General features: G+C 42.5%; 1 protein-coding gene across 1 annotated transcript in view; it reads left to right on the forward strand.

Annotated features, from left to right (window-relative positions):
* Positions 1 to 3,622: 3,622 nt before the first annotated feature.
* CCDC3 (coiled-coil domain containing 3) overlaps positions 3,623 to 26,297 on the forward strand; it is a 136,139-nt gene continuing 113,464 nt past the window's right edge. The window contains exon 1 of the mRNA XM_032244044.1: positions 3,623 to 4,365. Coding sequence (XP_032099935.1) covers positions 4,364 to 4,365 — 2 coding nt within the window. The 5' untranslated portion in view covers positions 3,623 to 4,363. The remainder of the gene's footprint in view (positions 4,366 to 26,297) is intronic.

Below are 26,297 nucleotides of genomic sequence, written 5' to 3' on the forward strand. Positions count from 1 at the left end.
GCTCGGTGGCTCAAACCTGTAATCCCAGCACTTAGGGAAGCTGACACAGGAGGATCGCTTGAGCTCAGGAGTTTGAGACCAGCCAAGGCAACATTGTGAAACCCCCTCTCTACAAAAACATTAGCCGAGCACGGGGGCGGGCGCTTGTAGTTGTAGCTGCAGCCTCCTAGCTACTGGAGAGGCAGAGACGGGAGGATTGCTTGAGCCCAGGAAGGGGAGGTGGCAGTGAGCCATGATCGTACCACTGCACTCCAGCCTGGGTGACAGAGTGAGACTCTGTCTACAAAAAAAAAAAAAACCTCCATCTAATAAGGTGAAAGATGGAAGGCGGTTATTCCTGATGCAGTTCAGGGAGTTGTTTGCTCCATTTAGAAGCTGCTTTCAGAGCAGGAATGACGCCCGAATTTAGAAGACAGTTCCCTGTATCTGTGCTTGTCTGTTTGTACTTCCAGCTCAGTGACCTATGTCATCTGTCCTGAGACATTCCAAAAAGGAAAACCAAAAGAACATTCTTGCGCTATGCCAAAGAGCTCACAGAGGACACCACCAAGGACAAGACTAAGAATCTACCGTAGTTTGCCCCAGTAAAATGCCACTTCTCTCAGGAACTATTTCAAGTTATAAAACTCCTAAGTGAAGTGATTGTGTGGCCGGGCACCGTGGCTATGCCTGTAATCCCAGCACTTTGGGAGGCCGAGGCAGATGGATCATTTGAGGTCAGGAGTTTGAGACCAGCCTGACTAACATGGTGAAACCTTGTCTCTACTGAAAATACAAACATTGGCCAGGTGTGGTGGTGTGCATCTGTAATCCCAGGTACTTGGCAAGCTAGGGCAGGAGAATCACTTGAACCTGGGAGGCAGAGGTTGCAGTGAGCCGAGGTTACACCACTGCACTCCAGCCTGGGCGATAGAGTGAGACTCTGTCTCAAACAAAAACAAAAAGATTATTCTACTTTCAGTCTTTTCAGTTGTTTGCATTAGAGGAAGAAAAAGTGACTTTTCTCTTTTTTTTTTTTTTGAGATGGAGTCTCGCTCTGTAGCCCAGGCTGGAGTGCAGAGATGCCACCTTGGCTCACTGCAACCTCCGCCTCCCGGGTCCCGGTTCAAGCAGTTCTCCTACCTCAGCCTCCCAAGTAGCTAGGATTACAGGCACGAGCCACCATGCCCACCTAATTTTTGCATTTTTTAGAAGAGACGGGGTTTCACCATGTTGGCTAGTCTGGTCTTGAACTCTTGACCTCGTGATCTGTCCTCCTTGGCCTCCCAAAGTGCTGGGATTACAGGCATGAGCCACCGTGCCTGGCCAAAATGACTTTTCTTATTTCTATGAGGTTGGAGTGAAAAAATCCTTTTTCCTGACCCTCTCCTTTTTGGGACCAGAAGTATCCAAAACTGGATGTGTAAGAAGATCCATTGGAAGGCAGGAAAAAAACATTGGAAGTTCTGTGTGTGTGTGTCTGTGTGTTTGAGACAGAGTCTCACTCTATTGCTCAGGCTGGAGTGCAGTGGTGCAATCTCAGGTCACTGAAACTTCCACCTTTCGGGTTCAAGTGATTCTCCTGCCTCAGCCTCCCAAATAGCTGGCACTATAGGCGTGCACCACCACACTCAGCTATTGTTTGTATTTTTAGTAGAGACGGGGTTTTACCATGTTGGCCAGGCTGGTCTTAAACCCCTGGCTTCAAGTGATCTGCCTGCCTCGGCCTCCCAAAGTGATGGGATTATAGGTGTGAGCCACCATGCCCAGGATGCGTGTATGTTTTTTAATTATAAGAACCATTAACATGAGATCTACCCTCAACAGAATTTTAAGGGCACAAGACAGTGAGCATTAGGCGCAGCGTTGTACAGCAGATCTCTCTGTGTTTGCTCTCTAACCTAAGCTGCACTTCATATATCATCCATACAAATGAATAAGTTATAACTAAACATGTGTATAATAATTAATAACATGGAATAGCATAAAACAAAGTACTTGATCAAATCATGTAAGCAATCAAGAAAGCCTGGAGATGTTTCTAAGTTTTAAGATAGGGTGTTGTTCTGTTGCCCAGGCTGGAGTACAGTGGTGCAGGCATAGCTCACTATAGCCTCAGACTCCTGGGCTCAAGCAGTCTTCATGCCTCGGCATTCTGGGTAGCTGGGACTACAGGCACATGCCACCATGCCTGTAAATTTTAAATTTTTTGTAGAGACCAAGTCTCGCTATGTTGCCCAGGCTGGTCTCCACTCCTGGCTTCAAGCAATCACCGTTTCTCAGCCTCTCAAAGCACTGGGATCACAGGTGTGTGCCACCATGCCTGGCCAAAGTTTGGAGATTATACTGCCCAAGCAATTTGCACCTTCTAGGCTCCTCCTGAAGTCCCATAAAGGGGCTCTGCTATCCTCACGCTTAGATGAGCAACTCCATGCACCCCGTCTGCAGAAGGAGCCCAGGAGAGGAGTCCCCGCTCGTCCCGAGTGCCACAGCCTGGTTGTGAGCTCCAGGCCACTTCTGCATTGTCCTGTCCAGGAGGACATGTTCAGTCCAGAAGTCTGCTCCGTTTCTGATTCAGAACTGTCCCCCCAATCTGTTGCCTTTATCATAATGCTCCCACCATCCTTCATGCCCCTTTCCTTCACCCCTGGGTCTGGGGCACTGATTCTTACCTGTCCCAGGCACACCACCCCCAGCCCTCCTGCCCCACCCTCTCTAGCAGTCTGCCTCCCCTTCCACCCCAGCAACCTTCCATGAAGCAGCCTTGGTAATATCTGACGTCTGTCCTTAATACACCAGTGTCGCACCCGGTGACAGTGTTACTCTGATTTTGAAAGAAGAGTAATTATTGCAGTAGTAATAGTACTAACAGTGGCCATCTGCATGCCTGCTGGGTGCCCTGCACTTGATGTGATCATCTTCAGTGTGCATGGTGACCTTAAGGTGAGGGCCACTTTAGAAATGAAACAGTTAAAGCTGACAGTTGAAGCCCAAAATCTGAGCTGGGATTTGTACACAAATGACCCACCTGCCACCTAAGCCTAAGCCTTCCCGCCATGCCTCGTTGCTTTTCTTGCTACCCCTGCCGGGCCTAGGGTGGTGGGTGTTAGCTTCTGCTAAAACAGCCCTGGAGTGGCCTTGCTGCGTGAGAAGTAATCCCTCTTCCTCCCCACTAATTTGCAGGCTGTGACCAAAATAAAACAGAATAGAGTATGTTGGAAATACTTGAGGCTTCTTTGGGGGCAGTGAATAATAAAGCAATCCCAAAGGATTAGAGCTTTGTCTAATCTGCTGATGACGTCCAGACACAGAGCTCACACTTGTAATCCCAACATTTTGGGAGGCTAGGGTGGGAGGATGGCTTGAGGCCAGGAGTTTAAGACTAGCCTGGACAACATAGTGAGACCTGGTCTCTACAGAAAATATATATATTTAAAAAATAGCTGGGTGTGGTGGAGTGCACCTGTAGTTTCAGCTACTCAGGAGGCTGGGGTGGATCACTTGAGCCCAGGAGGTTGAGGCTGCAGTGAACTGTGATCTCACCACTGCATTCCAACCTGGGTGACAGTGAAACCTCATCTGTATTAAAATAAAAAACAAACTAAAACATAATGATAAAGAATAAATAATCCAGTGATGACTTATCAGTTTTCTCTAAGCTTAGGCCCAGCCATGGCCCATGGCCTCAGCCCTCGGATAGATAAGGCTTATTTAGGCATTTAAACGCCGACACCTGCCTTCTGTTGTTTGATTCCCGCAGTCTGACAGATTCACCAACCACGGAGGAGAAGGCCCAGCTTCCTTGTGCTGTGTGTAAACGAGGCTTCCATCAGCGCGAGAGCACACACACACACACACACACACACACACACACAGAGGCTGCAAAGGGACCAGCCCTGCCCCCAATTCCACACCCATGGCCACAGCAAAGAATGCTGTGTCCCCCTTCCCTGCCCCTCAGCCTCATGCCCGGTTCACACCTGGGCTAATTTCACTTCTCACTTTCCGGGTTTGCAAATGCCTCCCCAGCGGAATCAAAATGACAGATTTATGCCACACGGTGGGTTTGGATCAGAACGCACCCACTTGAACAACATTTAGATTCCCTGTTTCTCCCTGTCCTCAGCTACTTCTTGGAAGGGCAGATGGAGAGAAAAAAGATTGTTTCTTTTTCTTGGGAAATTGGCAGAGGCACGCTGAAGAAATCAGCTACAGCTGTTCTCCACACCTGGATAAATTTTTAATCAGAGCTTGACGCACCCTCCCTCTAGAACGGGTGGTCTGTGGTGCCGATGGCGTTATCTATCCCAGGGCAGCTTTCTCTGGGACCTGGAGAGCGAAGAGTTTATTTCCGTCACACTTCAGCTGCTAAAGTCTCCTTTAAATGTAAGTAAGCCATTTTATTTCTGCCTTTGTTTTCCCATAGAAGGGCATTTAAAAAATATATAATTCTCCAAGAAATCTCTAGTTGTTTTGAAATAAAAAGCTTGTTTTCACTCTTAGTCTCATTTCTTCCAGCTCTTTGCTGCTTTGCCCTCCTTGGTTTGCAGAGCCTTGTAGAAATTCATTAGTGCCTTTCCAGCTTCCCAGGTTGGAACTGAGGTTTCCAAAGGGTAAAATGCATTTTGGCTGAGGCAGAGCCAGGAATCCGCGTTGTTTGCTGTTGGCGCCATCCAATCCACTTGTTCTGAATAGGGGAATTAAGTTAATATACAGGCAGATATGCCTCATGATTCTTGTATTTCAAGAAAAAAAAAAAGGTGTTCTACGGGCTGTCTTTCTTCCCCCAGCAGGCTCTGATTGATTTGAGTTTTGAGCTGCAGTCAAGGATGGAGAATCTAACTGATCTACATGCTACCAAATATTTATGACTTGTGCATACAATATTGACTAATATCTAATTTGCAGTCTTCCTGATGAAAAGGGAAGGGATAGTAGGGGCTCATTATTGTGTCTCTTCGGTGGATTAGAGAGATTGGATGCCTGAGAGGTCCCAAAGCCTGTATCGAGTCAGGTGACTTGATCCTCATTCCCATGCAATGCACAACTGAGGAGGCCTCTCTTTCCAGCTGTGACACTTGAAATTTGTGTGCTCATCTTCATCATGACTACGTAGCCAACTCTTGGTGTTCTGCAATGAAAAATGGAAAATTTAAGCCAGATGATTAAAAAACAGATCATGTGCCTCTGAGCATAATGAAAGGCATCTGTTTTCAGGCAGAATCTCCCTCTCTCTTACATGTACACTCCCCACTCTTACATGTTTGGATTCTTTACTTTCCTCTGCATCTAATTTTAATCCTTCTCAGCTGGCACCGTACTGTTGATGACCAGGGGACCCACAGGGACAGCTAGCAACGTGCCAAGTTGACCATCCGCTTGTGGATGTAACACGTAGGAAATACTTTCAAGTTCCTGTCTGCTGTGGGTGCTGCCCAAAATCAATATCGCAGAAACCTTCTAATTATATGAGAGCCTCCATCTAAAAGTGAATGTCATCAATAGGAAAGCTAGAACACAATGTAGCATTTTCTGAGTAGGTAACAGAATCCATAAAGTGCAAGTGTAAAAGAAAAAAAAACTTAGGACCCCAATTCACTCTGCCAAAAGAAAACAAATTCAGCTGAAAGCAGAGTCATGCAAGAAGGTACCTTTTGTTCCTAAGATAGCCACGGATAAAATATTCAGTACCCCTGCAGATAGTTACTCTATGTTCTCCTTTTAGACCCAAGGTGAATACGTAATTGGCTGTTCCCCTACTTGCTCCTTTTCTCTTTCAACCTGTGCGTTCAATCATGTGACCACACCCCTCCTCTTTCCCCTCCAGCCTACTTTTCCCCTTTGAAGCCCTCAAAATCATCTTTGGAGAAAGGTGCAGACCACAGACTGTTTCTGGGATTCCATGTTTATTTCTTCTGGGCACATCCCTAACCTTGGAAAAATAAACTTCGAAACTGATGGAGACTTGTCTCGGATACTTTTTGGTCCACACAAGGAAACAAACCGATCTCAGGTCCTAGTCCCTCTGGAGAGCTTTAGAAGGCCAGTGGCTGCTATGAATTGCCCAGGTCTTATAGGGAGCTCTCAGGACTGCACCAGGCTCCGGAGCAGATGACTGAAGTCTCTTTAGTTGTACTCAGGCATTCTTTGTGAAAGAAGGAGGTGGGAGGGGAGAGCCAGATTAGTTTGGGAAATTTTGCATTACACAAAATTAATCAGGTTTCTTTAGTCTTTAGTATGCAGATTGTATTGTGAATCTGTAAGAGGCAGAAGGAATAGGAAGCTTTCCCCAAACTTTTTTTGTCCTGAGAATCTCTTTTCCCTGGGGACCTCTAACATTTCAAAGGGCCCTGTGATCCGCAAAGCCACCTGGAGATGTCAAGGAAGCTCCAGCTGCCAGTTCCTAGCTCCGTGGAGATTCACCTCCCAGTTTAATGGGGACACAGCCACGGGCTTCAAATTTGGGTACCCCCATCTTCAGGGGTACATGAGGGCTTTCTAAGGCTACACAGGTACATGGTTTTTTTTCTTTTTAAATTCTGGGTCTGTGATTTCTGTGCATTCTTTCCTGTAATTGCTCTGGTGAGAACTGAATGACCGTGAGCCATTGCTGCTGAATGGAGCTTCTTCATTCTGTCTCCTCTTTCATAACAGCCGCTTCAGAAATGCAAGAAGACATCCTTCACTCTCTCCCATCTTACTAGGGTGCATTGCCCCACGGGGGCAGATATCTGGGATGCCAGACAAATTGCTGGATTGGCGACTTCTTTTTTAGAAAATGAATGCTTCTGTTGACTAAGTAATAAATCTTTCTGCAGATCAGATGATTTCTAATTCTTTGCTTTCATGAAAATTGAGAGAAGACCTAATTGAGTTGTCAGAAAATTAGATCATTAAATATTTTTGATGATAGATCACTGTATCAGAAGGAGCATGAGTAATTGATATTGCTAGGATAAAATTGCTTCCATTCTTGTCTACTTCTTCTTCTCTTTCTTTCTTTTCTTTTTTTTTTTTTTTTTTTTTTTTGAGATGGAGTTTTGCTCTTGTTGCTGAGGCTGGAGTTCAATGGCCTGATCTCAGCCACTGCAACCTCCACCTTCCGGGTCAAGCTATTCTCTTGCCTCACACTTCCAAGTAGCTGAGATTACAGGCATGCACCACCACACCTGGCTAATTTTTTTGTATTTTTAGTAGAGATGGGGTTTCACCGTGTTGGCTAGGGTGGTCTCCAACTCCTGACCTCAGGTGATCCACCCACCTTGGCCTCCCAAAGAGCTGGGATTACAGGCTTGAGCCACTGTGCCTGGCCATTTTTTGTTTGTTTGTTTTTTTGAGACAGGGTCTTGCTCTGTTGCCCAGGCTGGAATGCAGTGACACAATCATGGCTCACTGCAGCCTCAAACTCCTAGGCTCAAGGGATTCTCCTAACTCAGCCTCCCTAGCAACTGGGACTACAGGTGTGAGTCACCATGCCCAGAAAGTAAATGTTTTTATTTGTTGTAGAGATGAGTTCTCCCTATGTTGCCCAAGGTGGTCTCTAACTCCTAGGCTCAAGCAGTCCTCCTCCCAAAGCGCTGGGATTACAGGCATGAACAATCACACCCAGCTTATGTACTTCTTTACATGAAGAAAGTTTTATATTGCTTACAATAGCAATAGCAACAATAATTGTACAATTAGAAAAATGTTGATGAGGACCCTGCCTATTTTAGTAAGAAGTGGAGTAAAGAATAACTTTCCCAATAAAATCCAAATTTTTATGTTTAATAATTTCTTTAAAATGTTTTTGTTATTTTGATAAATTTCATATTAACAGTACCTTTAATGATAATTCAGTCCAGGGAGATTTCTTTGATACCTGGAGCCATACGGTCACAGAAAATAGTAAAAATTAATTTCAATTTATATGCGTGTTTTTGTCATAGATAATTATGGGTGATCAATAGAATTTCAGGCATTGAGTATATCATATTAACATAGCATTATGTATGGAAAGTGGAATGGAAATACAAGTTTAAGGAGTAAATGGAGTAATTTTTTGCCTGTTAAAGATGAGCTTGTTCACGTATGTTTAAATTGAATTATGTTTGATATGAAATTGCTTTGACATTTAGATTCCACGGGAAACCCTTTTAAAAGCTATGTAAGAGCTTTCGTTTTAAATCATAGATGACACAAACGGAAAAACATCCCATGCTCATGAATTGGAAGAATCAATATGTTACATGGCCATACTGCCCAAAGCAATTTACAGATTCAACACTATTTCTATGAAACTGCTAATGTCAGTTTTTTTTCACAGAATTAGGAAAAAAAAAAAAAAACTATTCTAAAATGTATTTGGAACCAAAAGAGAGCCCGAACAGCCAAAGCAATTCTAAGCAAAAAGAACAAAGCCAGAGACTTATTAGACTTCAAACTACACTGTAAAGCTACATGGTACCATTACGAAAACAAACGCATAGACCAATGGAACAGAATAGAGAGTCCAGAAATAAGGCCACACTCCTGCAGCCATCTGATCTTCAACGAAGTTAACAAAAATAAGCAATGGGGAAAGGACTTCTTATTCAATAAATGCTGCCATGATAGTTGACTATCCACATGCAAAACAATGAAGCTGGACCCTTACCTTTCATCTACAAAAATTAACTCAAGATGGATAAAGGATTTAAATGTAAGATCTCAAATGAAACATCCTAGAAGAAAACCTAGGAAACATCATTCTGGACGTTGATCTTAGGAAAGAATTTATGACCAAGTCCTCCAAAGCAATTGCAACAAAACCAAAAATTGACAAATGGGATCCAATTAAAGAGCTTCTGCACAGCCTAAGAAACTGTCAACATAGCACACAGACAACCTTCAGAATGGGAGGCTATTCACAAACTGTGCATCTGACAAAGGTCTAAGATCCAGAATCTGTAAGGAACTTAAACAGTGCAACAGGCAGGAAACAGTAACCTTGTTAAAATTGGGCAAAAGACATGGGCAGACACTTCTCAAAAGGAGCTGTACAAGCGGCCAACACACATATGAAAAATGGCCAACATCACTAATCACCAGAGAAATGCAAATCAAAACTACAGTGAGATATTATCTCACACCATTCAGAATGGCTGTTATTAAAAAGTCAAAAAACAACAGATGCTAGTGAGGCTGCAGAGAAAAGGGAATGCTTATTCACTGCGGGTGGGGATGTAAGTTAGTTCAGTCATGGTAGAAAGCAGTTTGTAGAGTTCTCAAAAAGCTTAAAATAGAACTACCATTCAACCCAACAATCCCATTACTGGGTATATATCCAAAAGAAAATTAACCATTCCATCAAAAAGACATGTGCAATCATATGTTCATCACAGCACTATTCACAATAGCAAAGACATGGAATAAACCTAAGTACCCATCAATGCTGGACTGGATAAAGAAAATGTGGTACTTGTATACCAGGGAATAACATGCAGCTAAGAAAAAGAATGAAATCATGTTCTTTGCAGCAACATGGATGGAGATCTTTATGTCTTTATCTTTGTGTCTTTTTTTTTTTTTTTGGAGACAAAGTCTCACTCTGTCCCCCAGGCTGGAGTGCAGTGGCATGATCTCAGCTCATGTCAACCTCCACCTGCCGGGTTTAAGCAATTCTGCTGCCTCAGCCTCCCTAGTAGCTGAGACTACAGGTGCACACCACCATGTTCAGCTAAATTTTGTATTTTTAGTAGCAGCACAATTTCACCATGTTGGCCAGGCTGGTCTCAAACTCCTGACCTCAAATTATCCATCCACCTCAGCCTCCCAAAGTGGCTGGAATTATAGGTGTGAGCCACTGCGCCCAACCTATCTTTGTGTCTTTGTTTTTATCTTTTGTCTCATAGACATAAAGATGGTAATAATAGACACTAGAGGTTCCTGGGTGGAGGAGAGGGAGAGGGGTTAGGGTTGAAAAACTATTGGGTACTGTGCTTACTACCCGGATGACAGGATCACTTGTGTCCCAGACCTCAGCATCACACAAATATACCCATGTAACAAGCCTGACATGTACCCCCTAAGCCTAATATAAAAGTTGAAATTATTTTTTAAAAGTTTTCCTTTTAAGTGTTCAATATTTGCAATTCACCAGAAGTTATATCCTTTGTATCTATGTAAACTTGTGAAGAAACATTTTAGATGTTAACTTAAATGGGTATGAGAAACCATGGAGTTTTCAACCGTTATTTTAGGAGGTAACCAAGCAAGAAGTTGGAGGTCTCTGCACCCAACAGTACATAAGAAAAATGTAAAAGTAGGTATTCAGAGATGACAACATTTGGCTTTAACCAGGCTTTGAGCTATTTCTACATTTCTTTCATACCGATAACCAACTTATCGACTGGGTCTGGGAACCACCTTATGGAAATTGCCCTGTGGGGGTCTCCTGCCCCTCATTCCTTGATTTATTCTTGCCTCTAATTCCTGAAAGCCTCAGAAAGTAGAAGGTGCAATGTTGGTCCTAGTTCCCAAGACTTAGACCACCCAGCAATCTTCTCAACAATTAGCAATGATTTGCAGATTTGCGGTTTTCAAAGTGTTTTCCTCTCTTTCGACTCCTCACCGCTACCTGCTGTGGCAGGCGTGGGGGGAAGGAGGGGAGGATTGGAGCTCGGAGGATTTCAGTGATTTGTGGGGGGGTCACACAGTAAGAAATGGCATCATTAATACTTGAATCCAGGCTATCAGTCTTCAAACTCTGTGCTTCATCCATGACATCTCATTGTTTCTGGGGAGTCTTATTTTACACAGAGGCCAAAGCAACTTGGATCACCTGAGTCCAAGGAGCCCATTCAGCACTCTTAGGGAGACAGTGGTGGGTGGGGTCCCTGGTCTCTTCTGGGAGCCTCCAACAAAATTATCTTCCATGGCTGGGCACGGTGGCTTATGCCTGTAATTCCAGCACTTTGGGAGGTTGAGGCAGGTGGATCATTTGAGGTCAAGAGTTGGAGACTAGCCTGGCCAACATGGTGAAAACGTATCTCTACAAAAAAAAAAAAATTAGCTGGGCATGGTAGCATGCCCCTGTAGTCCCAGCTACATGGGAGACTGAGGCAGGAGAATCTCTTGAACCCGGGAGGTGGAGGTTGCGGTGAGCCAAGATCACACCATTGCACCCAGCCCGGGCAACAGAGTGAGACTCTAGCTCAAAAAAGGAAGAAGAAGAAAGATTCTCCGCCAGACACTTGGAGTGAACTTACACACAGCGAGGGGGAGATCAACACGTACAGATACTTAGTGTGAAACAAGATATCACGGTGTGGAGCCGAGATGAGTATAAATAAACATTCACATAAAAATGTGCAAGATTTGCCGTGAGTGGAGTTTTAGTCTGTATAGCTGTACCGGAAATAAGAATTGGTCAGATGTCAAAATACTACTCATCTAGCTTTAGTTTTTATTTTTAATTGAAGACAAAGGCTTTTAGAAACCAAGAGAAGCACTGAATCTGTTTCAGCTTACCTCAAAGGGCCCAGATGAATAGATACTTCTGGCTGCCTAAGTTGAATTTATGCTTTGGGTGTTATTTCTGAAAACTTTTGAGGAGACCGTTTTTTCTCCTTAGTGCATTTACTAAAAAGTCTGCTAGACATATATATTGGAAAATAAGTACTCAGTCATTGGAACTTAATTTTTTTTGTTCCTCAGCCTGAGGTATAATCATTTGAGGCTGAGACCTTAAGAACATTAAAAAGTCAAATGAAATTTCTAAAGATTCTTAAGGTCTTAGAGGAGTCAATCCATAGGTGAGATACACAATAAATAATTTTTGTCCACTTAGTGCATGCAGGAAATAATTTACTGAAGAGAGGACTCCAGCATTGTACATAATTCAAGGTCACCCTCAAAGGCTACCTGAAAGTTTGAGTATGCAGTGGCCAGGAGTTTAGTAACCTGGAATTTATCTTACCTGTCCTCATTGATTGGCTCCAGCTGTTTTTTTTTTTTTTTTTCTTGAGACAGAGTTTGGCTCTTGTTGCCCAGGCTGGAATGCAGTGGTGTCGTTTTGGCTCACTGCAACCTCCGCCTCCCGGGTTCAAGCGATTCTCCTGCCTCAGCTTTCTGAGTAGCTGGGCTTACAGGCATGCACCACCATGCCCAGCTATTTTGTGTTTTTAGTAGAGACGGGTTTTACCATGTTGGTCAGGCTGGTCTCAAACTCCTGATCTCAGGTGATCCATCTCCCTCGGCTTCCCAAATTGCTGGGATTACAGTCATGAGCCACTGCACCCAGCCCCAGCTGTTTATTTTTGTAGATGAGTCACCTTGCTGGTTGTTCAGCCTCCACTTATGGATAGGGCTCACTTCCTTTTGTCACAGTCTATCTTGGGCTGGCAAACATGTTCACATAAGGGGACAGTGTCATAAATAATAAATTCTACATGGAATTTAAATGTAAATCTGGGTTGACATAGTGGGGTCTTTCCCAAGCACAGTCTGGGTATCACGAATAACTTGCAAGTGGTACCCTGATCCCAGCTCACTCTGTTCACCCCAGATTCTGAGATGTCCTTCCTCCTCATGCCCATCTTGTAGGGGACAGTCAACCTGGACATTGAACTTAATGCCTTTGTGACTGGGCTTTTATTGCCAGAGAATCACTTGCCTAAAGTCATAATGTAGACAGATATTTGTAGACTATCAAGCTGGGAGGATGGCAGAGACCATTTCCCAATGTCAGTAGTCACCTAGGTGCTGTCAGCAGCCCAGGCAGGAAGATCTTTTTCTACGAAGGCTTTCCATGCAGGACAAACAGCATTCTAGATACTGCCCACTGCATGTCACTAGTATGTCTGTCACAGTTATGGTGACAACTAAAACCCACCTCTCCTGCATTTCCAAGTACTGTAGGAGAGGGATGGTCCTACCATTGTCAGCTGACAATGCTGTGCACGGGGAGGAAATCAGATCCAGGAATAGAGAATTACTTGTCTGAGGTCACAGTGGAAATTACAGTGAAATCAGAATGTTATTCTGCACTCTCCCAACTTTAATCTCTGTCCTGATACTTACTATCCATCTGTAAAGTAGGGTATCTGTGACATCTTTTAAACTCCTAGGCAAAAGATACTAAGTACTCCTAGTTCTTTATTTTTTATTTGTAACTCAAAGTGCTATCAATTTCGTGTAAATGACTGAATAATAGTTTAATTTAGCTTAAATTGTAATCCATTCTGGAAGTACTTTTTTTTTTTTTTAGACCGAGTCTTGCTCCGTGACCCAGGCTGGAGCGCAGTGGTGTGATCTTGGCTCACTGCAACCTGCGCCTCCCAGGTTCCAGTGATTCTCCTGCCTCAGCCTCCTGAGTAGCTGGGATTACAGGCATGCTCCACCACACTCAGCTAATTTTTGTCTTTTTAGTAGAGATGGGGTTTCACTATGTTGGCCAGGTTGATCTCAAACCGCTGACTTTTGGGAAGCCTGCCTGCCTCGGCTTCCCAAAGTGCTGAGATTACAGGTGTGAGCTGGAAGTATTTTTCTAAAGAAAGCTAGATCAGGGATGCATGGATGAACACAAGCCTACTCTGAGAGCCTCTGGAAGGCAGCACCAGGTATATTCTCTTTTACACTCAGCGCTGAGCCCCAAGCCTTGGCCAGTGCTTGTTTATCTGAACTGAAGCATCAGCATGGTGGCATTCGAACCCTCCCAGATATTTTGTCAAAAGGCTTCTCTTGGAGTTACATTATCGACTCCAGGGACCCGTGTTTAGGTTCTTCTGGATTACAGGGAGGGAACTGGACTTTCGGAAGTAGCCCAATGAGAGGGAGCTGGAGGAGCCACCTTGAGCAGGTGTGCAAGATGTAGCCACAAGGAGGTGGCGGCGTAAGTGCTCAGGACCGTGTGGAGAAAACAGCCTCTTCCCCAGGCCACAGCTCTCTCCCTCCCCACAGCTCCAGCAGCCGGAGAAAGATGCTCCCTGCCAAGCGCTTGGAGCTGCCTGGGACAAAGTGCTACACAAACACCGTCCTTATTATTGCTCCTAATCTGCAGACTCTGAGCTCTCTGCCTATAAATACAAAGACAGGAATGGGGCTAGGTAGACAGAAGCCAGGGCTTGGAGCACCCTAGGCTACTACTTGTTGCTAGGTGCTTTTCCAAGTAGTGATGCCAAGCCTCTGTGCTGAGCCTCAGCAAGTCCTATATATTTGTGATAGGAGCTTCCTCTTTTGGAACATAAATGCTAGTTTGTTTTCTTAAACAATCAACTTTTGTTCTTTCCTAAGACAGCTCCTACACAACCCTAGGCGGCACTTTCTCTTTGCTGAGTCCTGGGAGCAGAACTCAGGTCTTCCAGCTTTCTTTTTTCTTTTTCTTCTTTTTCGCTTTCCAACCTTTATTTTAAGTTCAGGGGTACATGTGCAGGATGTGCAGGTTTGTTACCTAGGTAAACGTCTGCCTTGGTGGTTTGCTGCAGATATCATCACCATCACCTAGGTATTAAGCCCAGCATCCATTAGCTACTCTTCCTGATGCTGTCCCTCGTCCCACCCTCCACCTTCTGACAGGCCCTAATGTGTATTTTTCCCCGCTGTGTGTCCATATGGTCTCATCATTCAGCTCCATTTATAAATGAGAACATGTGGTATTTGGTTTCCTGTTCCTGCGTTAGTTCAGTGAGGATAACAGCTTCCAGCTCCATCCATTCCCCGCAAAGGACCTGATCTCATTCCTTTTCATGACTGCATAGTATTCCACAGCACCACATTTTCTCTTTTGAAATCTGCTGGAGACCTGGAGAAAGGCTCTTAGGGTCTAAGTTGTTAGTTTCCCTCCTCCACTATGGAACCAGCAGAGGAGAAGGGAAGTGTAGACACTCAGGGTATATGCCAGCCAGTTTCATCAACTAAGGCAGTACAGAGTGCCTACAAGATCAAAGGATGTTCCTCTGGAGATTTTTGTTTAAGAGATGGAGTCTCACTATGTTACCCAGGCTGGTCTCAAACTTCTTGGTGGGAGGGCTCAAGCGATCCTCCAACCTTGGCCTCCCAAAGCACTGGGATTATAAGCATGAGCTGCTACGCCCAGCCTCCTCTGGATATCTTGGCTGGCAAGGGCGTTCAAAGCTTAAGAGCTGACTTTACAGCCAAATTCAGAGGGTAGTAAGTTCTTCAAGACAATGCACCAAGTTTCCTCAGCTACCCAATGGTGTGGAAAGAAAAAGGGAGGAGGGAGATGATTATTTTCGTGATTCTAGTGAGAAGAATATAAAACAGACTTAGAGGCGTGATCACCTTCAACCATGTTTCCAATAAACCTATGGTAAAAAGATGATTTTAGATCAATTTGTGGAATTTTTATACAGGCTCAAGTGTCAGATGATGAATTTTGTTGGGTGTGTTAATGGCATTATGGTTATATAATGAAATATTATTTTCTTTTTAGATACCCAATGAAGTATTTAGTTTTAAAAAGACTTGAAAACTTTGATTTGTTTTAAAGTATTTCAACTTTTAAAAAGTGAGTGTAGATGAAATGTATGATAAAATATCGATAATTATTAAAGCTGATGGTTTGTTGTATGCTATTTTAGACATTTTATTTTAAAACATATAGCAAGGATGACAAATATTTTATATAAAAATACGGGAATTTGTTATGTGATTGTGGTACTCAAAGTACAAAAAGCAGCCAGGCACAGTGACTCATGCCTATAATCCTGGCACTTTGGGAGGCTGAGGTAGGAGAACGGCTCGAGTCCAGGAATTCAAGACCAGCCTAGGCAATGTAGTGAGACCCTGTCTCTACAAACAATGAAAAAGAAAGTTAGCTGGTCCTGGTGGTGCATGCCTGCAGTCCTAGCTATGCTGGATACTGAGGTGAGAGGGTTGCTTGAGCCTGGGAAGTTGAGGCTGCAGTGAGCCGTGATGGCACCACTGGACTCCAGCCTGGGTGACACCATCTAAAAAAAAAAAATGTACATAAGGGTCGGGCATGGTGGCTCACGCTTGTAATCCCAGCACTTTGGGAGGTCGAGGTAGGTAGATCACCTGAGATCAGGAGTTTGAGACCAGCTTGGCCAACATGGTGAAACCCATATCTACTAAAAATACAAAAATTAGCCAGTCATGGTGGCATGCACCTGTAATCCCAGCTACTCCGGAGGCTGACGCAGGAGGATTGCTTGAACCCAGGAAGCAGAGGTTGTAGTGAGCAGAGATCACGCCACTGCACTCCAGCCTGGACCACACAGCGAGTCTCATCTCAAAAATCAAAAACCAAACCAAACCAAACCAAAACAAAACAATGTACATAAGTCTTTCACTTTTCTGTCTAACTTAGAGAGAATATGGTTTTCTAGAAGTTTGTCTGATTTAAGCTCTTTGGGAAAGAGTTTTCTATTTGCAAAGTTCCGTATAGTTTACTTGAAGTTTTAAAATATACTATAGTATGGATTTTTAAAAAGGCTTTGAAAAATCTGTTAAATTCAGTGAGGTCAACAGTATAAAAGAGATAGGGCAGGACTCATGACATCTCTTACCCCCCAGTCTTTCTTCCGTGTTGTCCTTTTCTGTATTACTTCATCCCGGTGGGCAGCCTCTGCTTTATGGTATTAGACACTTCAGGTCCTTTTTGCTTCTCTCCCTAGAGGATAAGGTTTTGTTTGTTGGTTTATCTATTCAAGTCCATTTTCTGAAATATCTTCCCAAGTATTAATTCCAGGACAGCTATGGTCAAGGAGCCATGGGTTGTGTGTGAATGGTGACCATAAAACCTAGATGCTCTTGATATTTTACAAAATGCCTTGGATGATAGAGTATTTCCCTTAACATGAATTAGACAAGCAGAACATGGTTTCTTCAAAGGAACATCAACAAACATGAGACAGGGCTTGCCCTTAACTCACTCACAGGTTTAACCACAAAAACAAAAATTACAACTTTTTTGAAAGGTTTACGTAGAGTAGGAGACCTGTTCTGGCAAAATGTTTTTGAAAAATGTTGTCATTCATTCCGGAACCAAGTTGAGACTCATCTTCTTTACTAGCTAGCATTTATTTTTTATTTTATTTTATTTTTATTTTTGGTCTCTAATGTCTGATGTAGAACGGCTGAGCTACAAGAACCATCACTCCAGTGATGTCCAAAAGCAAGAATTTCTTTTGTCTAGCTTTCAGGAAGTTAACAGAAAAAAATAACGTAAGACATGTTAGAGCAAAAACACGAGAAAATGCACTAAAGCCGAGAAGAGGCAGCTTCCACTAGGAAAGCCTCTGGCTGTGAGATTGCCACCCAGAAATGCAGAGAGACTGGTGCTCTCTACCTGGGCATCCTGAAATGATGCCAGGACTGGGCTTTATAGAGATTTTCTCCAGTTCTGTTTTTATTTTCTTTATTTTTTGAGACAGAGTCTCACTCTGTCACCCAGGCTGGAGTGCAGTGGTGCAATCTCCGCTCACTGCAACCTCTGCGTCCTGGGTTCAAGTGATTCTCCTGCCTCAGCCTCCCAAGTAGCTGGGATTACAGGCATCCACCACCATGCATGGCTAATTTTTGTATTTTTAGTAGAGACAGGTTTTTGCTATGTTGGCCAGCTGATCTCAAACTCCTGACCTCAAGGGATCTACCCACCTTGGCCTCCCAAAGTGCTGGGATTACAGGCATGACCCACCATGCCCAGCCCCAGTCCTGTTTTTAACCCAACTGGACAACATGAACCAGCTTCCAGAGGCAGTATCAAAACAGCTTTCCTTATGATTGGAGATGTGGGATTTGGAGGTGAAAACTGTGGAGCAGGCAGTGGAATCAGAAAGGACACAGCAGGAGCATATTGCAGAGGCTGGCATCCTGACCTCGGATCCTCCCGTTTCAGCCTCCCAAAGTACTGTGACTAGAGGCCTGAGCCACTGTGCTCTGGCATTGGATTGTTGATATATAATATGACATGTGGTGGCTACTCAGTGAATGATAGCTATTAGTAAGTTAATCATCAGCCTCTTAATCAGTGTCTTAGTGCAATGAGAAGTCAGAGAGAAAGAGACAGGGGAAGACTTCGTATTATGGGATGTGTAGAAATTCCTGACAAGCATGACAAATGGAAACCATTTGTTACTGAATCACTTTCTCGTTAGATTCTTTAAAATAAGACAGCATGTATTTGTTGAAAGAGTTGGATGTGGAGGGGATGGCCCCTGAGGTGTGCTTTGGGTTATGAGAAACGTCTGTTAGTGGAGGAGTTGCTGTTGAGATCCACCCATGAACCTACACACTGACCGTCACATAAGCTCGTCCCTGATGACAGCGCCACCCCGCAGCTTGCCCATAGACCAGCGCCCTGTTCTTCACTGGTTTTGTTTTCAAGTTTGATAGACACAGAGCTGATACTAAAGCAAGGCTTACAGGTCCTTTGCAAATTACCAAGATTGCCATGGAAACTAAGGCACAATGACAAAGCCCCAAGGGTCAGGTATCTTTCGCTTAATTGCTTATGAAGATACGTGAAAGAAAAGGAAATTTCCGGTCTGGTAAAATGACGGATCTGTTCAGGAGGAGGAAATGGAAGAAGAGGTTAACAACACCCTTGGGGGTGGCCCAGGCAGCTCTGTTGAGATCACTGGCTCTGGGAAGCATTTTGATTACAGAGTTTTACTGACAGGACTTCTGATATTCATGCTGGAGTGGGAAAAGGAAAGCTTATTATGATGACTGTTAGGAGATTAAACTGAGAATCTCGGGGAGGGAACAAAATGGTTAGCATGTATGCTTTTTGGCTGGATTTTAAATCTCTTTTTAAAAAAATTACCTGTAGTCTTATCAAGGATTAGATGAGAATGTGGAGTGTTTCCTGAATTTTAGTGAATTCAGTTACTTCAAGCCTTTCCTATTGCTATGTGAAAAAGACATATCCCAAGTATTCAATGCTAAGTGTAGACCATGCAGTGTTATAAAACATGAAATACTCGTATTCTTTAAACTTTCATTTAAAGCTTAAACATGAAGCCAAGAAAAAAATTAAACCGCTGTTTAAAAACTATACTTTGGGAGGTGGAATTTGCATTGAGCTGAGATTGCACCACTGCACTCCAGCCTGGGTGACAGAGCAAGACTCCCTCTCAAAAAAAAAAATAAAACAAACAGCAACAAAAAAACCACTACACTTTTGTTCAAAATGTTCCGTGTAAAGACTATAGGTTTTTAGAATTAATTTCTTTAGAATCCTCCCACTAAAGCAGTTTGTAAAAGCTATAGGTTATTAAGGTATGATGAGGAAAGTACTATTGTATATAATTTCAGGCCACACCTAATTATCAATGCCTGGTTATAAAGCTGGTGGGAGAGTGACCTGTTAATTCTTCGTAAAGAGTGAAATTTGTTATTTTAAAAATTATTTATTTGTATTTATTTTTGAGACAGAGTCTCACTGTGTCACACAGGTTGAAGTGCAGTGGTGTAATCTCAGCTCACTGCAACCTCCGTCTCTAGGGTTCAAGCAATTCTTCTGCCTCAGGCTCCTGAGTAGTTGGGACTATAGGCGCATGCCACTACACCCAGATGATTTTTGTATTTTCAGTAGAGATGGAGTTTTTCTATGTTTCCCAGGCTGGTCTCAAATTCTTGGCCTCAAGTGATCCTCCCACCTCAACCTCCCGAAGTGCTGGGATTACAGGTGTGAGCCACCGTGCCCAGTTTTTTTTAAAAAGATATTTGTCAGGAAGAAGGATGATATTTGCTGCTATTATGATGGCATTATTTCCAGGAACCAGCAGTGTCCAAATTCTGTTTTTTGTGTTACTACTTTTCTGCAAAGCGTTCTTGACCGGAGAGTGAGACTCAAGGTATAAAAGTGAAATGAAAAACAAAATACAAGAAGACCGCTTTATATCGGAGGAGAATTGATAGTAGGAAAAGGCCGCTCAACTGAAACCCACTTAAAGTGCGGACCAAAACGTCACCGTGGACAACATAAAACAGGTTCAATGGTATCCTTTCAAATAAAACAAAAAAATTATAAAAGTGATTTCTGATGTTATAATTAACAGGATTCTTTTATAATGACAGTTGCGCCCTAAATCATTTGTTCAATCAAATGAAGGATGTGATAGAGTTTGGTGGCTCTCAATAAACTACTCCTTAGTACTTGTTTCCTTATGAGTCCTCTCACATATTGATTCTGGGCTTGGCTACATGATGAGCTTTAGCCGATGCAACGTTAGGCAGAGTGATTGATGCAAGGGAAGGCTTGATAGGTCCCTGCCTATTGAGGCTTGTCTTCTTGGAATGCTTCTTCTTGGAACCTATCTGCCATGTTATGAGAAACCCTAAGCAACCACATGGAGAATAATTGAAGCCCCTTTGCCTGCTCCAGCTGAACCTCCAATCAGCAGCCAGTACCAATTTACAGCCATATGAATGAAGCCACTGTAGACCTTCTAGACGGCCCAACTCCAAGTCAACAATATGTGAAGCGTAATACCCCCGGTTAACCTACAGAATTGGAAGAAGTAATAACAAATTATTATAAACCATCAAATTTTGAGATTTTTAAATACAACTATAGGTAACTAAAATAGAAATTGTTACCTGAAAGTGGGATCCCACAATAACACAAGGTCCTTCATTCCTTCTGGTAGACAGAAGGAATGAAGAATTGTGGAAGAATGGGAAGGCGACTATTAGCGGGGGCTAGAAGGGCAATGAGGAGATTCCTGTGGGAAGCTGGAGGGACGAGAACCCAAGCTATGTATTGGCAGAACGAGTAACAGAATGGTTGCCTTGGTAATGTGGAATATAGAAAACATGCCTGATAAATTTGTGGATCTGGCTAAGGAGATTTTCAGGCAGCAAATATTGAATGTGCCATCTGGCTCCTTTTAGTTGCCTATGATAAAGAACAGAAGATACATGTTGAGCTAAAGAAGGACCTGTTCAGATTTCAAGTAGAATTTAGAAAAACTAAAAAGGAGCTACAACTTGCTATGTTTGATAACGCAATTGTTTTTCATTCCTAGTCTTTCCAAGAAAAAATTGTCGAAGTAAGAAATGACCTTGGTTTGAAGACGCAGTACAGGGTGCTGGGAGTGAAATACAGCTTTAGGGTCAATATCTCTGTTAACACATTAGAAATATTTAAGGACTGTCTCAAAGATCCTCTCAGTGAGGCAAAATGTACTGAGAATATTAAGGGTGTTTTCCCATAGCATCCTGACCTGCGGTCAGAGACAGCCTGCAAACCCTGGCTCTGCAGAGAGAGGACTGCCTGAAGAGATCTGTTAGCAGCGTTTTGTCTAGTGTAGATTATGGTTTGATACATGCAAAACCATACACATTTTAATGAAATTATATCAGCTTGAACTAAACAAACAAACAAAAACAAGGAAAGAGGTAGTTCAAAATGAAAAGATGCCTCAAGACCTCCAAACTTCTATGGGGAAGAAGTAGCTCAAAAAAGAAACTCAATTACACACTTAGGTCATTTCTCTTGGAAAAAGAAGGATATCTCAGAGAACAGAGTCTAAAGCACCGAGGGCAGAAGTAAGAGGCACAGAGAATCCATTGCTGGGAGCGGAACTGAGTCATCAGTAAACTAGCTACATGCACCTGACTGGATTTCAAAATTGCTGTGGACCAGTGACTTCTGTGTACCATCCATTTTCAACCTTTTTGAGTAGGAATATCTATTGCAGGTTTCCTGTGCTTGCCTCTTCATTTTATATTGGGTGTGTGTAGACCAGAAAACATGCCTCTTTAGTTTACACATCTTCAGATCAAGAGGAACTACACCCAAGAGACCCCTTCTGCACCTGGATTGATTTAAATGATGAGATTCTGTACATAATATCATAGTAAGACAAGACCTCAGATCCTTGGAGGGGATAATTATATTTTTCATGTAGTAAGGACACACTCCATTAGAGACCAGAGAGTGCTCTGTTTGGTGGCCCTCAATGAATCTTATTTCCTGGGATTCAGAGCTCTGTGTAGTTCCCTCCCTGATTGACTCACGGCTTGGCAATGTGACTGGCTTTAGACAATGGGATGTTAGCAAGAATGGTGTCATTGGAGACCTGATAAATACTTGCACATTGGGGCTTCTTCTCTTGGAACAGTCCTTGAAACCTAGCCACTAAGCTAGGAGGAAGCCTGAGCAACTTTGGGTAGGAGAACTGAAACCCCAGAAAACCCTTCCACCTCAGCCCTCAGTCAATGGCCAGCACCAACTTTCAGCCATATGAATAAAGCCATTTCGGATCTTCTTGTCATTCCAGCATCCAGACCACAGGTGAGGCAGAAAAACTACCTAATCAACCAACAGAATTGTGAGCTATGTTACATTGCTATTGTTTTAAATCATGAAATATATAGGTGGTTTTTATGCAGCAGTAAGTAGGTAAGTCAAACAGGCGGCTAATAATTTTTAGATAAATTGTATAATAGCAGGGTTAAATATCATTTACTTTACACTTGATTTTTGCTGTACAGTCATGAAAAGGGCCATTTTGTCCAAAAATCCCCCACAACTCAAGGATCTTATTTATTTTTCCCAAGTACTTTGTTAATCTTTTGCTATTTGAATTTCTTTCTTTTAAAGTACCTTTATGTCTTCCTTGCTGGCTTTCTCTTTGATTTTTCACTGGTAAACTTGTGCTATATCCTCATGTATTAATGACTTGGCCTGTATTTCAAGCAGCTCTGAGGTACAGTTTCATCAACTTTGTAAAATTCTTCATCTATTGCAATATTTGTAACTTCTTTCATAGTAGACTTCTGTACCTGAATTTATTATCTGCTATACTATTGGCGAGATAGATGGATAGATACTAATGCCTTGAAAGGAGGGACATTTTGTTGGGAATTAATTTGACAAATGGTCCGTTTTTAAGTAAGCAGTTTCACGACATGATGATTTTGCTTCTGTTAACAACTCTGATAATGGATGTTCAGACTGGGGGCCCCTTAGGTTGATGGAAAAGAAATTGCAGTTTTTGCCGTTACTTTTATTTAAAAGTGGCCATTTCTTTTGCCATTAAAAGTAATGACAAATCCGCCATTATTTTTGCAGCAAGCTAATACCATTGTGTTTATAGCTGAGTAGGCTCTAGGATCAGCTGATGCTGGGCTTTCTGGTAAATGTTGAGTTGAAGCACGTGATTTAGGCTCCTGGTCTAAGACAGACTTCCTGCTTTTTCACCCTGAATCTAAATTTTGACAACACTACATTCAGGTATAACTTTAAGGAGGGAGGGAGCCAGAGAGAAGTCTGGATTCTTAGATAAGGTGCTGACCTGCTTTAGTGTGTCATGATAGGTGTGGAAGGGGTTAAAAGAAGGAGCGAGAGGATTGCTCTGAGAAGATAGCTTCTGCGTAGTCTACAGGGGGAGGGTGAAGAGAGGAGGTCGTCTCGTCTCTGGCTGATGTGACTTAGTGAATCTCCTAGACTCTCATCAACAAATGTAGTCCTTCCTCATCTCTTGCGGTGGGTTGGGGTAGGAAGGAATGGGCTAGAAAAATAGAGGAGGAGGAAAAGAGGCCTGAGGAATGCCATCCCTCTACAGTACCCATCCTATTGGAGGTAAACTACCCAGTGGATAATGGGAGGTTGGGAGTCACAAAATAGAGAAAAGAGATTGGTGTTACGGTCAGAGGGCAGATGATTCTGAATGTCTCTCTTTGTTCTGCCCTGTAGAAAGGAGAAAACAGACCTGAACAAAGGAAGCCACACCTCTGGCAGAATCGATTTAGCAATAGACCTAAGAGAAGCTGCCACAGGAAAGAGCTCTTTAGTCTGTAGTCGGAGTAAAGTTATCAGAATTTATTGCTGGAAAAAGCTGCAAGACTTTTTTGACGCCAGCTTTGCCTGAAGTCTGATACTAGAACTAGGAGGGGGTTGACTTAAGGGAGGATTGAAGTGGAGAGAGGCTTTTCAGTGAAGACCTGGGGATCACAGGAAGGTTAAGCTGTGATTGATAGGAGTAAAAAGATGGAAAGGAAATGATGGTACCTTGAATTGGTGTATTTTAAAAAGTTGCCCCAGGAGTATCTCTTCTTTTATTGTTAAATGACAAGCTTAGTTATTTCCTCGAAGAACTGCATTTTTGCAAATGCTGAGTAGAACATTTATAGCTATAATGTAACATTGATATAATCTTCCCCTCAAAGCCCACTCTTTTGAGTTTGAACACACAAATTAAATATCTGACAAGAGAATATTTACATTGAATAAGCATTTTTAGTGTGAAATAAACCTCCAAAAAGCTGAAGTTGGATGTTTATAGGTACAGGACATATTGATTGATTCATTCATGAGTTCATTCATTCAGCAAATATTTGAGTGCTAGTCATTACTGATAACTAGTGATCATATTTATTCATTATTTTTAAAAATTTTATTTTCTTTGATAAGATTTCTTTGTAAAAACATTTTGCTCATAGTCATTGTAAGACGAACTTGTTGGCTATTCTTGGTAAAGTTCTTATTCTGTCCCTTCTTCCTACTTTATCACTGTGTATTTTATTTAGTAGCTAAAAGTATCTTAATTGAGTGGAGTATTTTTCAGATCAAGGCTGATCTGTTTATCCAATCATCAGAGGGATGGTTGACTTTTCCTTCTGCGCATTCCTTAAAAATCAGTGCATATTTTGAGATGAAAGTGATACACCATGCGTGGAAACTCTGCTATTACTCTATAAACTTTTGAAGAGTAGATGTTCCAAATCAAGAAAGAAATGTGTTGTAGGCTAATAATTTCATCAGAGCATAAAAGAAAAAAAATAAGCTTATTCCCTTGATACAATGTTTAACATTATATAGAAATAAGCTTTGTCCTTTCCTGAGAATAATAGCACAACCCTCTATGTGAAGATGATTTATCTTTTGCTAAACTGCCCTAACTGTTCATGACAGCAAAAAGACAGGTATCATTAACCTTAGGTGATGACAATTTAGAATTCATGGGAATGTGTTAGAAAAACTATAGATGGGTCCTATCCCTGAGTTTGTGAAGAGCAGATGAATCCTGTGAACCATTGCCACTCATGCCTCACGTTGCTAGGAAGGAGTTCTTGAATTCTCAGAGAGGTGATTTGGTTTTATGTACCTTCAATCTGAAGTTGAAGTAAAAATTGTTTTGAGGAAAAATGGATCTGTATTCCAATCAAAGCATATTCCAAGGTCCTAGAATCAAGCTTATTTGTAAATTCATAATTTATTAATAGTGTTTTTATTTATTTTTTTTTTAGATAGAGTTTCACTCTTGTTTCCGAGGCTGGAGTGCAATGGGGTGATCTTGGCTCACTGCAACCTCTGCCTCTCGGCTTCAAGCGATTCTCCTGCCTTAGCCTCCCGAGTAGCCAGAATTACAGGCATGCACCACCACCCCCGGCTAATTTTTTATATTTAGTAGAGACAGGGTTTCACCATGTTGGTCAGGCTGGTCTTGAACTCCTGCTGTCAAGTGATCCACCTGCCTCAGCCTCCCTAAGTGCTGGGATTACAGGTGTGTGCCACCATGCCCGGCCCAATGTTCATATTTATTAATGCAATATTGAAAAACATATTTTTAAAAGTTATCATGAGTCATATGGGGTCACCAGCATTAAATTATAATTTTTTGTTTGTTTGTATTGTTTTTTGAGATGAAGTTTTACTCTTGTTACCCAGGAGTGCAATGGTACGAGCTCAGCTCACTGAAACCTCTGCCTCCCAGGTTCAAGTGTTTCTCCTGCCTCAGCCTCCAGAGTAGCTGGGATTACAGCAAGTGCCACCACGCCCAACTAATTTTTATATTTTTAGTAGAGACCGGGTTTCTCTATGTTGGTCAGGCTGGTCTTGAACTCCCAACCTCAGGTGATCCGCCTGCCTCAGCCTCCCAAAGTGCTGGCATTATAGGCGTGAGCTACTGCACCTGGCCTATGATGTATTTTTAAATGGAACAAAGTAATGGAAAATTTAAGGAAAAAACATATTCTTCTACAAACTACTTTACTTAGGGGTAGAAGTTAGTGAAATGCTGATCACATGGTATCTGTACAATGAGAATACAGATGGAAAGGTCAATAGATGCTGTGTGCACATGAAAAACCACGTAGGGGGTAAACATTCTAATTGTGATACCTGTGGGGTTTTGCTATGAATGAACCAGTTAGACTTTTTCCTGATTCCAAAAAAGGGATGAAATTTTATTTATGGTTCAGAGCAATCTTGATTAACCCTTTTAATGCAGTGCTTTTATAGTAAACATAAGAATATCCAAATGCCTTCTACACTTTTTTTCTCTTTCTTTTCTTTTCCTTCCTTCCTTCCTTCCTTCCTTCCTTCCTTCCTTCCTCCTTCCTTCCTTCCTTCCTTCCTTCCT

The sequence above is a fragment of the Sapajus apella genome, unplaced genomic scaffold, assembly GCF_009761245.1.
Source record: "Sapajus apella isolate SASKATOON/1434 unplaced genomic scaffold, GSC_monkey_1.0 scaffold53, whole genome shotgun sequence".
Taxonomy (NCBI): Eukaryota; Metazoa; Chordata; class Mammalia; order Primates; family Cebidae; genus Sapajus; species Sapajus apella.